At 42.2% G+C, this 14,317-nt stretch overlaps 1 protein-coding gene across 2 annotated transcripts in view; it reads left to right on the top strand.

Annotated features, from left to right (window-relative positions):
* LOC126470353 (calcyphosin-like protein) overlaps positions 1–14,317 on the top strand; it is a 359,458-nt gene that overhangs the window by 97,330 nt on the left and 247,811 nt on the right. For both annotated transcript variants that reach the window (XM_050098145.1, XM_050098144.1), the window contains exon 2: positions 3,469–3,622. In XM_050098145.1, coding sequence (XP_049954102.1) covers positions 3,471–3,622 — 152 coding nt within the window. In that variant the 5' untranslated portion in view covers positions 3,469–3,470. The remainder of the gene's footprint in view (positions 1–3,468; positions 3,623–14,317) is intronic.

The following is a 14,317-nucleotide window of genomic DNA, read 5'->3' as shown; positions in this document are numbered from 1 at the left end:
AAAAATATACATCAATCACGGGAATTTAAGCCTTCTAGTATGCAAACAACTGTTCTTTTTAATGCTCGAACATGTTTCAGTATCTTTCTGCCATCATCAGAGGGCATTTTTATTCAGGTCTGTAAAATGAAAAGTGTTTTAAGTAATAATTATTGCAATGAAATTAGGCCTAAAAACAATTGAGGAGTGGAAACGTGAAACGTCCATTATGCAATTTTTTTCACAAAACACATTTTCATTGCAGTATCCGAACACTCCAAGTAATGCAGACATGACCACTAGATGTCACGAGAGGTGGACCTGTAAGTCTAAAAAGCAGTCAGGGGTCATTTGTTGTCAGCAGAGAAGCAGCAACACCAGAATGGATCGGTCATTATTGTTTCACTTTACTTTGGACACTTCTGTTAATCAATATCACGTGAAGGCAAAATATTGTTGCGGTTCGACGAGAATCACTACGGTAATTTGTTCGTCGTACATCTTACTCCTGCTGCGACGTCAATGTGAAGATAGGAGGTATAATGTCGTGAAAGAAAATTCACGTATTATCGAGACTAAGGACGTACAGGGGGTCTGGGTGTAAGTGGAGACACATTCCAATAGTGCGTGAACGTTTCCAGCAGAGCACATAGACGAATACCAACGGTCAAGTGGAACTATCAATATCAGCGTTGAATAAAATTAAACGGAAGGCAACTGCCCATCCAGTCCAGATAATGACTGCTGTAAGAGACTTGGAGGTATTAGTTTAAGATACAAAGAAGAGCAATCACAGAGGAGACTAATGACACCCTGTTACTGTACTCATCTGCTGAGGCTATAGCAACAAAGTGTCAAGAGTTTAAAGCGCTCCTAAAAGGCATTGATCTTACACAAAACTAGATATCGAAATGAGACTAAAACTTGAAATCGATATCAGTGAGGTTTTGTGGTTATCCCTAAGCGTTTATCGAAAGGATGTGCTATTGGGAAATACAGGTAGTGTAGGGGAAAGAAGGTAAGATGGCGAAGTTGGGAAAAGTGGCCACTCTTTATCTGATGTCTTCAACTGTGCTGCTTCCTGCCGAGAAATGGCCAAACTAGGTGTAATCGACACCATTATTGTCGTCAGTGACGTTGACAAAGGTAGCTTGCTCCGTTGTCTCTCTGTGAAAACGTTTAGGTTTTCCGATCGTTTGATGAAAGTAAGTCACTCATATTACTTTACTTGTTTCTTTTTTATGTAGAGCAATAGGTTTTTGCGTTATCGCGGCTCACTCAACGTCTTTTGACTTCCAAATGTAAGTCACTGTCGTTTCCTTTTGTTGTATTGTTTCTCGTGTGAACCGCTGATACAGACATGGCGTCTGATCGGAAAAACTGGCCACGCTACACGTCGGGAAAAGTGCCCAAGATGGCCACTTTTCCCGACGATTGGCCACCATTCGCGACAGTTCATCTTCAATGTGTTTATCCCAGTGAGAATTAGCTAATTCCATATTTTGTGCCTCGTATAACAATTGAAATTAAAGCATTACAAATCGTTTTACATACAAAAGTAATATCTGTTAGTCTGCACTTCCGAAAGGGTTTGTAAGACAATTTCTCAAGCATGAGATCGAAAAGTAGTAGTATGAAATTTTTATATAATTTGGGATCGTCTTCTTCTTCCATATAATTTATGTGATGTCCTCGTTTCTTCTCTTTCCTCTTTCTAACAAACAATCTTGTCATCACTAATTCTGTAACTATTCCTGCCATTGTCAAAAATTATTCTCCGCTTAACTTCACTAACCCTCCCAGAATCACCGGTTTAGTTACCCTCGTTTATTCCCCGGTTAGGCATTATTATGTATTTGTACAGCGCGTTTTCCGCGCACTTAACGAGAACTGAACTCAGCGGCTGCTGAGCGGGAACTGTATAACTGGCCCTTAGTAGTGTAGCGATTTGGCAAAAATTTTCTGTCAAAATTTCATTTTCTTGGATACGCCGAGAAGATAATATGTAATCTTACTTATTTTTTATTTCTGTTAGCCGTTTATTCCCACTCTAGCAGTCTGAATCCATGGATTTCACTAATAATTGTAACAACGCTGATCATTCGCACACCCAATCAACCACATGAACAAACAGCGATTGGCATCCACCCATTCGGGTTTATTCGGCTCAGCTGGTATAGGCCCGTCCCCTTTAGTCTGTGGGAAAGTTTTTTGTTTCTAGATGCGACGGGAATTCTCCTGGCAGAGACAGCACGTACATTATGCACACATTCAAAAATCAACTTATGAAGAAATCAGCTTAGAATGTGTTCAAAAGTGTTCAAAAACCAACAGGGATGCGTTTCAAAATCATATGAATAATCGACAGACCAACGTGCGCTGGATGCTAGGCGCTTTGTGAAATTCTTCAGTAATATGAATTTTGTGGCGCCCCCTGAATTTGCTGCCCGGGGCAGGTACCCCGGTGCTCCCCCCCCCCCCCCCCCCCTGTTGGCATTAGCATTCAGTATTGCGGTTGCGGTGCCATTGTAGACGAAATGTGGGTGTCGAAGATCATTGTCCCTTCGGGATCTCGCACTCAAGGGGCTCCTTGTCAGTGTTTATGGCGTGGTATCTCCTGAACTATGTGTCGCAAAGTGATATAATTTTGCAGGTACATTCAGTTGTATATGCGGATACCGTCTGCAAAACATGTCGCAAATACAGTTAGTGATTAAGAAGTAATAAATTAAAACGTCATGGCTGATGCAGCAGCTTTATTACATGAATGGCGAAAATGTAGTTAGGGATAAACTTTTCCCTTTCTCGTATTTTTGGGGGGGGAGTGTCAACAATAAAAAGTCTTCTGAAGGTTTTTAATTACGTGTAAAGTTTATTGCGAGTCACTAAGTGCTTTCATTCTCAAATATTGGACGAATATAGTCCGATTCATTGAGCTGCTCATCAGTCGTTGTTGTGAGAGCGCTGCTTTCCCATACAGGAGAGTAACATTCACCAGCAAAATTCACAAGAGCGAGTGCACCAGAGCGTAGATTATTGGCGTCTGCAGCCCAAATGCTTTCGGCAATCTTGAGCCAAGTTTCTTAGATGAGATCCGAAGTGGTTTCTAGATGTATTGGATTGTAGTTGTCCATTGCTTTTGTAACGGTCTCCAATATATCAAAAGTGTGTCTGTTAATGTGCTTGTCGAATTTTCGGTTCAAATGGTTCAAATGGCTCTGAGCACTATGGGACTTAACTGCTGTGGCCATCAGTCCCCTACAGCTTAGAACTACTTAAACCTAACTAACCTAAGGACATCACACAGCTTAGAACTACTTAAACCTAACTAACCTAAGGACATCACACACATCCATGCCCGAGGCAGGATTCGAACCTGCGACCGTAGCGATCACGCGGCTCCAGACTGTAGCGCCTAGAACCGCACGGCCAATCCGGCCGGCTCGTATTTTCGGTTTTGACTGATAAGGTTGTTGGCACGTGTTGCAGGGATGTGGAACCGTCCGCAGTCAGCCAACTCCCGCCAAGAGGCGGACATGGTGAACAAGGCGCGGCGACAGTTGTCGGCCGCAAAGGACCCCGTGGACAAGCTGCGCCTACTCTGCCTCTCCAGGGGTACCACGGGAATCCTCGGCCTCGGCAGGTACAGCGCTGTGGCCTCTTGCTCTTCTCTTTCGTGTGCCGTCCTTTCCATATTTTACTCATTCCTCACTTTTCCATCATCGTCTTCGTTTTACACCCATCATATTGGCTTTCTCTTAATAGACAATCACCGTCTGGGTCACAACTTTTTATTTACTGACAGTCTGTTACAATCTACGCTGCAGATCATCTTCAGGTCTAGGTTGGAACAAAAAGGTAATAACAATAATTGTATTACAGAAGTGTGATATTACGAACACTTGTCTCTGGATAGTAGAAACAACAACAGAACATGAACTGACATACATCTGGCGCCGCAAAGCATAATTTGTCAACGTTGTGTGAAACTTACATAAAAAACAAGCATGTGGTGGGAAAAAATTTCGTACAGTCACGTGACATGTGCGACAGTCATAGTTGTAAAACTTTTTCTCCATATATAACTAAATTTTAAAAAATTAATAAATGTTCAGACGTTTAGGACTGTTAATGTAGTACATTTCAGCGTGAATGACGCCTTACACAGTAATAGATTACAAGCAAACGTTATAATCATACTGACAAGAAACTGTGCATCGTACATTTTCGTTCTTCTACACATATTATGAGAAGCCAGTGCAAAGTTATCGAATTTGTCTGAGGCTTTTAAGATATTGTTTTCGTTTTAATGAATACGAATAAAAATACACTGAGGGCTCTTACTGTAAGGTAAAAATGGGAGAGATAAAAAGAAGACTAGTTACAAAATAACTACGTTAATGTAGTGAATTTCAGCGCGAATGATGCGTTACACGGTAAGATAAAAAACAAGTGTTACAGACATACTGACAGCACGCTGTGTATCGTAAATTTTTATAATTGTTTACATATATTAAAAGACAGTGCAAAATCACCGAACATACCTAAAACTTTTCGAATTCGCCTTCTTTTTAATGAATAAGAATAGAAGTAAACTGAGGAGTCTTTCTGTAAACTAAAAAAGGGGGAAGAAATTGGAGATTAGTTTCGAAATAATCACAGAAAAAATGACCCTAGTTACGAAATAACCATTGCTACTTTTAGCAAACAATTAATACAAATTACCAAAGGTGTTAAATCGTAATAGTTTGAGAATAGGCCATTATGTAGACGTTAGCAACACAACAGCACTCTACTTTTCAAACTGCTTATCCAGTTCCTTCTTTTGTTTGAGTACGAGGGGTATCATAAAATTTTAATAATCAACTCAAAAAAATAAATATAGGTAATTAATTTTTTGCTCGTTTGGAAGTACACATCCCCAGTCGTGACACACACTGAAATTCCAGCGGGAAGTTACTGTAAAATGATTCGATTGACGAGAAGCAGAACACGAGCTGACCAATTATATTCGTGGCCACAGCAATATAAAACTGCACAACAGCAGGAAAGAGATCGTCCTAGTGAAGCAGTTCTCAACTAGAGGTCAGAATAGAGACTTCGATGCGAACCTTGACGAGGCACACTTCGCAGCAGCTTGCAGGTCGCTCAAGATTTCCTTCCCGAGCGTCGCTACCGATAACACCACGAGAAGTGCATGCTTGAACATAAATGCAAAAAAATATTCAAATGTGTGAATTCCTAAGGGACCAAACTGCTTAGGTCATCGGTCCCTAGACTTACACACTACTTAAACTAACTTATGCTGAGAACAACACACAAACCCATGCCCGAGGGAGGACTCGAACCTCCTGAGGGAGGGGCCGCGCAGCCCATGACATGACGCCTCAAACCGCGCGGCCACTCCGCGCGGCGAACATAAATGTAGATGTTAGCCAAGTGTACAGGTTGTGCTCTCGTATTTGACCACGAGCTGCACCTGTGCATTATTCCAAACACGTTACAAGCGACAGTGTGGTAACAGTGTTTTGTTTAGTTGTGAATGCACTATGTTGGAGTTAAGCGAATTCGAACGTGGGCAGACTGTTGGTTCTCGTTTGGTGGATTCTTACGTAACCAAGTTAGCCGAAGTGTTTGCTATTTCAAGGGCCACCGTACCGAAGATTTATACCGCATAGAGGCTAAGCAGAAAAACATCATCCGCTAAGTCACAAAGCGAATGAAAATGTGTCTTGAGTGAGGGTGACAGATGGCCATTGAAGAGATTTTTGACGAAAAATAAGCTGACTACAGCTGCAAAAATCACTGCAGAATTGAACGTCGCCTTCGTGAACCCTGTCAGCACCAAAAGAACACGAAGAGAGCTCCATAAACAGGAATTGCATGGCGAGCTGGAATTCCAAAACCACTCATCAGTGATGCGATTGCTTGTAACAGGAAAACGTGGTGCCGAAACCAGAAAACTTGGACTATAGAGCAATGGAAGAAAGTCATTTGGTCGGATGAGTTTTGTTTCACCCTGTTTCCAACTTCTGGCCGGGTTTAGGCCCCAAGAGTGAAACATCGCGGGGGTTCGGTGATGATTTGGGCAGCCATATTGTTGTATTCCAAGGGCCCATGGGTACTCTGCAAGGTCGCGTTACTGCCAAGGCTTATGTGACCATTATGGCTGATCAAGTCTATATCATGGTACAATGATTATTCCCTAATGGCGATGCCGTGTTCCAAGGAGACAGGGCCCCTATTCAAACATCGCACATCGTCCAGGACTGGCTTTGTGACAGCGAGAGTAAATTATCACATCTCCCCTAGCCAGTAGATCCCAATATTATTCAGCCATTGTGGTCTGCTTTATAGAGAAGGGTACCTGGTCGCTACCCACCTCCATCATCGTTACCTGAACTTTCCACTATTTCCCAGGAAAAATGGTATAAGATTATATATGAAGATTGCATCTGTTCTTTCGGACATACCATCAGATACCATCTTCGTATATATATATATATATATATATATATATATATATATATATATATATATATATATATATATATATATGTTACGAATGTGGGTCTCACGGGAGGCGTGCCAGAGATAAGTCCCTGCAGTCGCCTCTATAATAAACAAACTGAGTGGAAAGATCAGCAAACTAACTTGAACGGATGTCATGTGACGTCCGCAACGACCAAAGACAATGATCAATCAAAAAACAAAACAAAACAAAAATTATAAAAAATGGATTGAGCATCTGCCACGTAAGCAGGAGATCCCGGGTTCGAGCGCCGGTCGGGGCACACATTTTCAACTGTCCCCGTTGACTTACATCAACGCCTGTATGCAGCTAAGGATATTCGTTTCATTGGTATAAGATTCCCTCGAAAACCACACAGGACACGTATTTATCCATTCTGAGGCGACTGAAAGCAGTATTGAATACCAACGGTTTTCCTGCACCATATTAGGCGTGGTAGTGTGTTGTGTTTTTCGTGTTTCCCATATTTTTATTCACCCCTGTGGCTCTGGCCGCATTTTCTTTCACTGCCAACAACTAACCCGCGCAACGTGAGTTGCGCCCCGTCGTCGACAGACCATCATCGCCTGGTAAGGACATGTACTTAAATGCTTCCCGACATAGTCCGCCTGAAAATATTCCGTTTGTCTCTGAATAATAATAAATAAAATCATTGGTTTTGGTCGTGAGATAGGGCAGGTAGTCGTAAAATTTTAATTATCACCTCAAAAATAAAATTATTTAAATAATTTTTTGTTTGTGTACAGGTAAATGTTCGAATGTGTGCGAATTCCTAAGGGACCAAACTGTTGAGGTCATTGGTCCCTAGACTTACACACTACTTAAACTAACTTATGCTAAGAATAACTCACACACACAAACACAAATGCCCGAGGGAGGACTCGAACCTCCAACTGGAGGTCAATCCGCGCGGCTGCAGGTAAATGTCCGCAGTCCTTGTACACACTGAAATCCCAGCAGCACAGTACTGTAGCACTCCGCTAGAAGATCCGCAACAAAATAGCGAAACCCATTTGTGAAGTGGACACAGCTGTAACATTTCCACTTCTGTCGAAACCGAATTGTCACTCTATACCCCACTTTATCAATTGGCTGCACCATTTATTTTTGGCTCCTCTATCGACATGCTACTACACTATGGCGCGGAGACTTCAGTGTGTACCAGGACTGCAGACAGGTAGGTTATATGGGGCTGTTCGCGCCAGGGATCTTCAGCTGCGAAGCCTAGCGCATCTGGCCGCGTCACTGGCGTCGTCGTAGTTCCAAACCCCCGTTAGTACCTTCCAGAGTCTCCTGCACGTCTCGCAGCGGCTCGCACTGCAAGAGGTGGTTATTCAGGCTTTTGACAGGTAGTGACATTAATTGACTGGACAATGCAACTAACCACCAGAGCAGTTTCCTCGCTGCTCATCGAATTCTGGACCGAAGCTAAGAATCGGTGCTATCACCGAGAAAATAGTGACTAGGACCAGTCTGTGTAATTCCGAAGCACTGAGATCGAGCTGGCGAGGTGCGCCGCTACCAGTGTGCACTGGCGTAGATGCAAAAAGAGATCTAATCATTTCGTCGACGTCGAGAACATTAGAAGCGCAGCATTAACAAAACTGGACAAATCTGAGCAAGTAGTTGGATAAGGCCTTGGCTCTGAGCACTATGGGACTCAACTGCTGAGGTCATTAGGCCCCTAGAACTTAGAACTAGTTAAACCTAACTAACCTAAGGACTTCACACACATCCATGCCCGAGGCAGGATTCGAACCTGCGACCGTAGCGGTCTCGCGGTTACAGACGGCAGCGCCAGAACCACGCGGCCACTTCGGCCGGCCGATAAGGCCTTGTGGAAAGGACTGCTACAGGATGCGCCTGAAGTGATTAAGGGAAACCACTAAAAGCTAAAATGAAGATGGAAGAAACGCAGCTTCAAAATAAAGCCCTCAGTCATACAAGTTCTGCTCTCTATAGACCTCAGAAAGAATATGGGAGGCCGTTATGAGTTAAATATGTTAGATATAAGGAGCACACTTAAATATTAGCAAGTTAAAAATGAAACACTGCTTATAATAGGACTTTTTTTATCTTGTACGAATTTTGAATTTTGTTCTATTTTTGTCTCTGAGAATGGGCGTATATATATGACGAATTTTATGTAACATAACACAAATTTGAGGGCAGTTGTTAAAAAATATTGGTTCAAGTCTTGATGACAGCTTCCACTCTCGCAGGCATACGTTCAATCAGGCTGGCTAACTAACCTAAGGACATCACACACATCCATGCCCGAGGCAGGATTCGAACCTGCGGCCGTAGCAGCAGCGCGGTTCCTGGCCGAAGCGCTTAGAACCGCTCGGCCACAGCGGCCGGCACGTCGTTGCCAACATCTGTTAATGTGCGTCTATGCAATTCAATTTTGTATTAGATTACAAAATTGGTTTTTGAAACCAACTATTCGCCACATTTTTCGTTTTCCGTGTTAGATGCAACTCTGTTGACGTTGATGGCTGCCACTGCGGCGTTAACTTCAAGTGTAAAGAAAAAGTCCATACTGAGGCTACAAAACTGCGTGGTGCGCTAGTAGGCTACTCAGTTGATTTCTTGTTCACTTGCAGGTTCGTGTATCTATGAATCTCCCATTTACTCTGATTTGCAGCACAGTTTAGAAATATCCAGATAACGTCATTCTTAAATGGATTGTATATTCAACAAATCAACAGTATCGTTTACCCTGATTTCAAACTACTGTTTTCACTCATATTGCTCTATGAGGATTCCATAACGTCGTATCGTACGTCTACATCTGTCATAAAAGTTGCATATTGTCGTCAATATATTCCGACAATGTTGTCTGACAACATTGCGGGCACAAGTATTGCAGTCACATGTATTAAAACATTACCGGCCACTATCACCAGGCACAGTTTGGGGGAATACATTTCAGGGTCAGATGTGTTTACAAGGGGCCACTGCTGCAAAATGGACGATCGCGAGCTAGTGGAAGTCAGTGCAGCTACAACTGCTTTTACATCACACAAGGAATCGAGTTAGAAAGACTAAGAGACATAGGGATTTGTGGATGCGTTGTTTTTTAAGTAAGCAGAATGCTTCGGAGAATTTAACTACCGAATTGATCCTGGATTCACACCTGTTCCAGAATTTTACCAGGATGTATAAACACAGTTTCTAATATCTTGTACAAGCAATTTGTCCGAGAACTGCTATAATGATACCTATATGAGAGAGCGAATACCAGTTACAACCCGTTTGTCGATCACCTTTTGCTTTTTAGCTACACAAGATCAATGTACCTCTTTAAAGTTCATTATTTATCAGTATGCCTCATGGTACCAGGCCGTCCGGAGTGGCCGTGCGGTTCTAGGCGCTGCAGTCTGAAGCCGAGCGACCACTAGGGTCGCAGGTTCGAATCCTGTCTCGAGCATGGATGTGTGTGATGTTGGTTGGGTTTAATTAGTTCTAAGTTCTAGGCGACTGATGACCTCAGAAGTTAAGTCGCATAGTGCTCAGAGCCATTTGAACCAGCCATGGTACCAAAAATATGCAATGCTTTTGTCAAAGGATTGGAAGATTTCACTAAAGCAAGTCTGAAATAAGAATAGAATATTCATTCTATTTTATTGTTTACTACGCATCATGGTTTACTACGCACCATGGTTTACACTATCAGCTCCTGTTTCAGGTACATCTCGAGATATTATGAAACTTGGGGCATCAAATGCATGTCAAATGGATGAAAAGCCATGCGCTTCCATTCTTGCTATGTAACTTATCTGGCATAGGTTCGACGGCTTAGGAATTTTTTGTGTGCTTCATCAAGCGTGATTCCCAGCCAACGGCTTGCCAACTGTGTGTTGAATGCGATCTTTGCATACATTACTTTCTGCGTCCCATAGCTCAGGTCATAGATAGATCACATTCATAAAGTACATAATTCTCTCCTTTGTTCTCCATTCTGTACGTAACAAAGCACGACAGCGAACGAATTAAAAAACATGTGGTATGCGTAACAGCACGTGACAGTACAGGTCTGACGAGGTGCATAGATCGTCTCCGGTGGGAGTGAGTTATTGTTTCATACTAACTAAATACTTCGTAGTTGTACTTTTAAATACAGTCGTGGTCTCGATAGCATATAACAAAGTTAAAGGATTTAGGGGGCACCTTTTCATTCACATACTGATTTTCCTTCCTGGCCCCAGACACAGCCAAGCGTTCACAATATACGTCAGGCAAGACAACTAGCATGACGTCAGTACTTCGTTGCGGGCCAGTATTTTACGTGGGCCCCAGGCCATATTTTACGCGCACAAACGTTCGAACAGAACCAAACGATACTCCAGAATGAGATTTTCACTCTGCAGCGGAGAGTGCACTGATATGAATCTTCCTGGCAGATTAAAACTGTGTGCCCGACCGAGACTCGAACTCGGGACCTTTGCCTTTCGCGTGCAAGTGCTCTACCATCTGAGCTACCGAAGCACGACTCACGCCCGGTCTCACAGCTTTACTTCTGCCAGTATCTCGTCTCCTACCTTCCAAACTTTACAGAAGCTCTCCTGCGAACCTTGCAGAACTAGCACTCCTGAAAGAAAGGATAATGCGGAGACATGGCTTAGCTCAGGCTGTGGACAACACCAACAACCAATCGAGAAATTTTCTATAACAGTCTGCAACATCAGCGGTATTTCCAGCCATACCGCTGAATCGCTCTCTGTTGCAGCAAAGTTGACGCAAGGCTACAGCAGCCAAATATTGTTATACAAATGACTCATCTCAACCCACCTTTACATTTTAAAACACGGCGATCGTACGCATAGAAGTGGTAGCACTGTTTCCAATCGTTGGAAGTCCAGTTTTCTGCAGTGTCCCGCTTTCTCTAGTCCCCTGTGACGCCATTCTGGAAAATGTGCTTACTGTCTTCAGCGTTGTGGCCATCCAGTTACCACTTCTCTCGCCTCATATAAAAATGTAAGTCAAGTATTCAAAAGTAAAATGGTAATAGGTATTGTCTGACTAATGCACCAATTCAGAGAGTCACTGTACACACATTTAATGTCATATTACTCTGCGCATAGTTTGCTGTCATGAATGAATTCGTCAACTAGATATGGAATAAGTTTTCTAAACTAATGCATTCAAACTCTCCCCCGTACAGTGCCAGTTAGGGATAATGCAGACTCAAATGTTGTTGAAACTTCCTGGCTGATTAAAACTGTGTGCCGGACCGAGACTCGAACTCGGGACCTTTGCCATTGTGTCAAATGTTATTGTTGCGGTCTTCAGTCCGAAGACTAGTTTGATGCAGCTCTCCATGCTATTGTATCATGTGCAAGCCTCTTCATCTCCGAGTAAATACGGCAACCTACATCCCTCTGAATCTGCTTAATGTATTCATCTCTTGGTCTCCCTCTACGATTTTTACACCACACGCTTCCCTCCAGTTTTGTGTTGACTGTAGCAGAGGACACATGGCAGCCCCTAGTGGCTTGCACCTCTGTTGCACTTTATTTTAATTCCGACTATCTGACGCTGTCAGGTATGACGCAGCTTTCATATTTTTTGGTACGTTATGCTGTAATATTTAGTTTCAATTTTGTCCGAAGAAGGTGTCCCTTGTGACACCGAAACCTAGGTCACAAATTAATTGTGTTCGCGACTGAGGGCTGTGTTTTTCAAAATTTGATATTATACAACAGTCCCTGATTGACAGCCATGTTAAAAACCTTTACATTTTTGGTGATTGGCCGACCGGAGTGGCCGAGCGGTTAAAGGCGCTACAGTCTGGAACCGCACGACCAGGTTTAAATAGTTCTAAGTTCTAGGGGACTTATGACCACAGCAGTTGAGTCCCATAGTGCTCAGAGCCATTTGAACCATTTTTTTTTTTTTTTTTTTTTTTTTTTTTTTTTTTTTTTTTTTTTTTTTTTTTTTTTTTTTTTTTTTTTGTGATCCCCTGATGTCTCAGAATGTATCCTGTCAACCGATCCCTTCTTTTGGTCAGGTTGTACCACAAATTTCTCTTCTCCATAATTCTATTCAATACCTCGTCATTAGTTATGATATTTTTCTTTCCGCGATCCAGTTTAGATGAAATAAAGCCTATGCGATACCACAAGCTACGTTCACGTTACCTGTGAAAACCCCACGAAAATTTGCGTAGTAGTTTTGCAGATTCGAGTGTTCAAACAGACAGACACAACAGTTTTGCAGTTTTATTAAATCATGAAACTTCTTTTTTTTGTGTGTGCCAGCTAGTATCTCACTGAATTTTATTTAAATAGAATAATATTTAATATATAATAGCAAAGACTGAGAAATATTTAACATTGCTTGTGCTTGTGCTAATCTGGGACATGCGCTGTGCTGCTACCAGGGTCGGTATTATACGGTAGTTTTCTGTTGTAATGCTCGTGTGCAAACAGTTCTGTTCACTGTTAACTGACTGACGGACCTCGTAGTAGCTTGTATCGGCCTCCTGCATTACCGAGTGGCGTGTAAGAAGTAGAAATCCAGCGATGCACCGAATGCTGAATAGCAATCCTTAGTGAAGTTTTTCTTCTGACACTGAGAAATTTATAGCTTCGCTACACTCTCTCTCTACTTCAAGCTCCTGAATCTTCTAAAAGTACACATGAGGGCATTTGTGATACATATGTTACTTTCTTTGAGTGAAATTTGGAGGCACACTCTCTGTCTCTCCTCGGTCAGAGGCGCAACTTTTCCCCATGATTTTTTCGGCCTGGACAGCAAGCAGTCTGCGTGACGGAGCGAGTTGAGGGGGAGGCGTCGTGCCTATTACTTACGCCAGGAATTCTCATCTACATGTAAACAAAGAATAGGCAACAGGAAATAAGACTGGGGACCCTGAAAGCTGTGGCGTTCCTGCAGAGCCCATGTATCTGTGTCCACTGTATCTTCAAAATGTACAATTCGAGTCCACATATGTTCTAATAAAACGAAGAAGAATATCCTATTTATTTAAAGGTCATACGTGTGCGTGGAACATCATTGCTACTTCCAAGTCATACGGAGTTTATATCCTCAAAATTTTGTGGCGGGAAACCACGTAACTTAATTTTCCCGAAAATCCTGTCTTTTTCGATACTTGCCACTACAAATACTGAACACTATAGGGGTTTTTACACAAATCAGTCATCTGTGAAATCGTAATTCATAAATTATTAACATAGTGTTTAGAATTCATTAACTAAGTTCTTAAAGGCTCATTAATTAAAGGTTTATTACGCTAACTTGGTAGCTATAAATTTTTCACGGAAAAGGAAAATGCCACGCTGCGTTCACTCATATTCGTGTTGTCTAAGAAATGATCTTATGTTCAATAATTTTCCACTCGACATTGCCAGTTATCGGGTTATTTCATGCTTTTGGAAGTCTATCCAGCAAGGTGGACAAAAAGAAAATCACAGTTAAAACAAATGCTTCACTTTATTACTGTCATGACTGCCTTCCGGGACTGCTCCCAGAGTAAAGACAACGAGCAGCATATGCCTTGTCCACTTGAAGCATGCGCTGCTTGTGTCACAGAGAGTATAGCAAGTAGATGCCCACCGAAGACAACAAATGTAAAATTCCCACACACTCTGGCATTCTAAGGTTAATCCTAAATGTTAAATTTTGTGCAGTACTTCTTAATGAAATACAGTTATTACGGTCTAGAAAAACAGGGGACAATTATCCTTAACGTGTGACACATGATACAACCACGCTCATAATGCCTACGAGCTCATAACTTCCAGTGTAGACAACTGATAAGCGCAACTAGTATCTTTTAGA

This window comes from Schistocerca serialis, chromosome 3, assembly GCF_023864345.2.
Source record: "Schistocerca serialis cubense isolate TAMUIC-IGC-003099 chromosome 3, iqSchSeri2.2, whole genome shotgun sequence".
NCBI classification, from domain to species: Eukaryota; Metazoa; Arthropoda; class Insecta; order Orthoptera; family Acrididae; genus Schistocerca; species Schistocerca serialis.
Note: the sequence above shows the minus strand (reverse complement) of the source record. Positions and strands in the feature narration are given on the sequence as shown.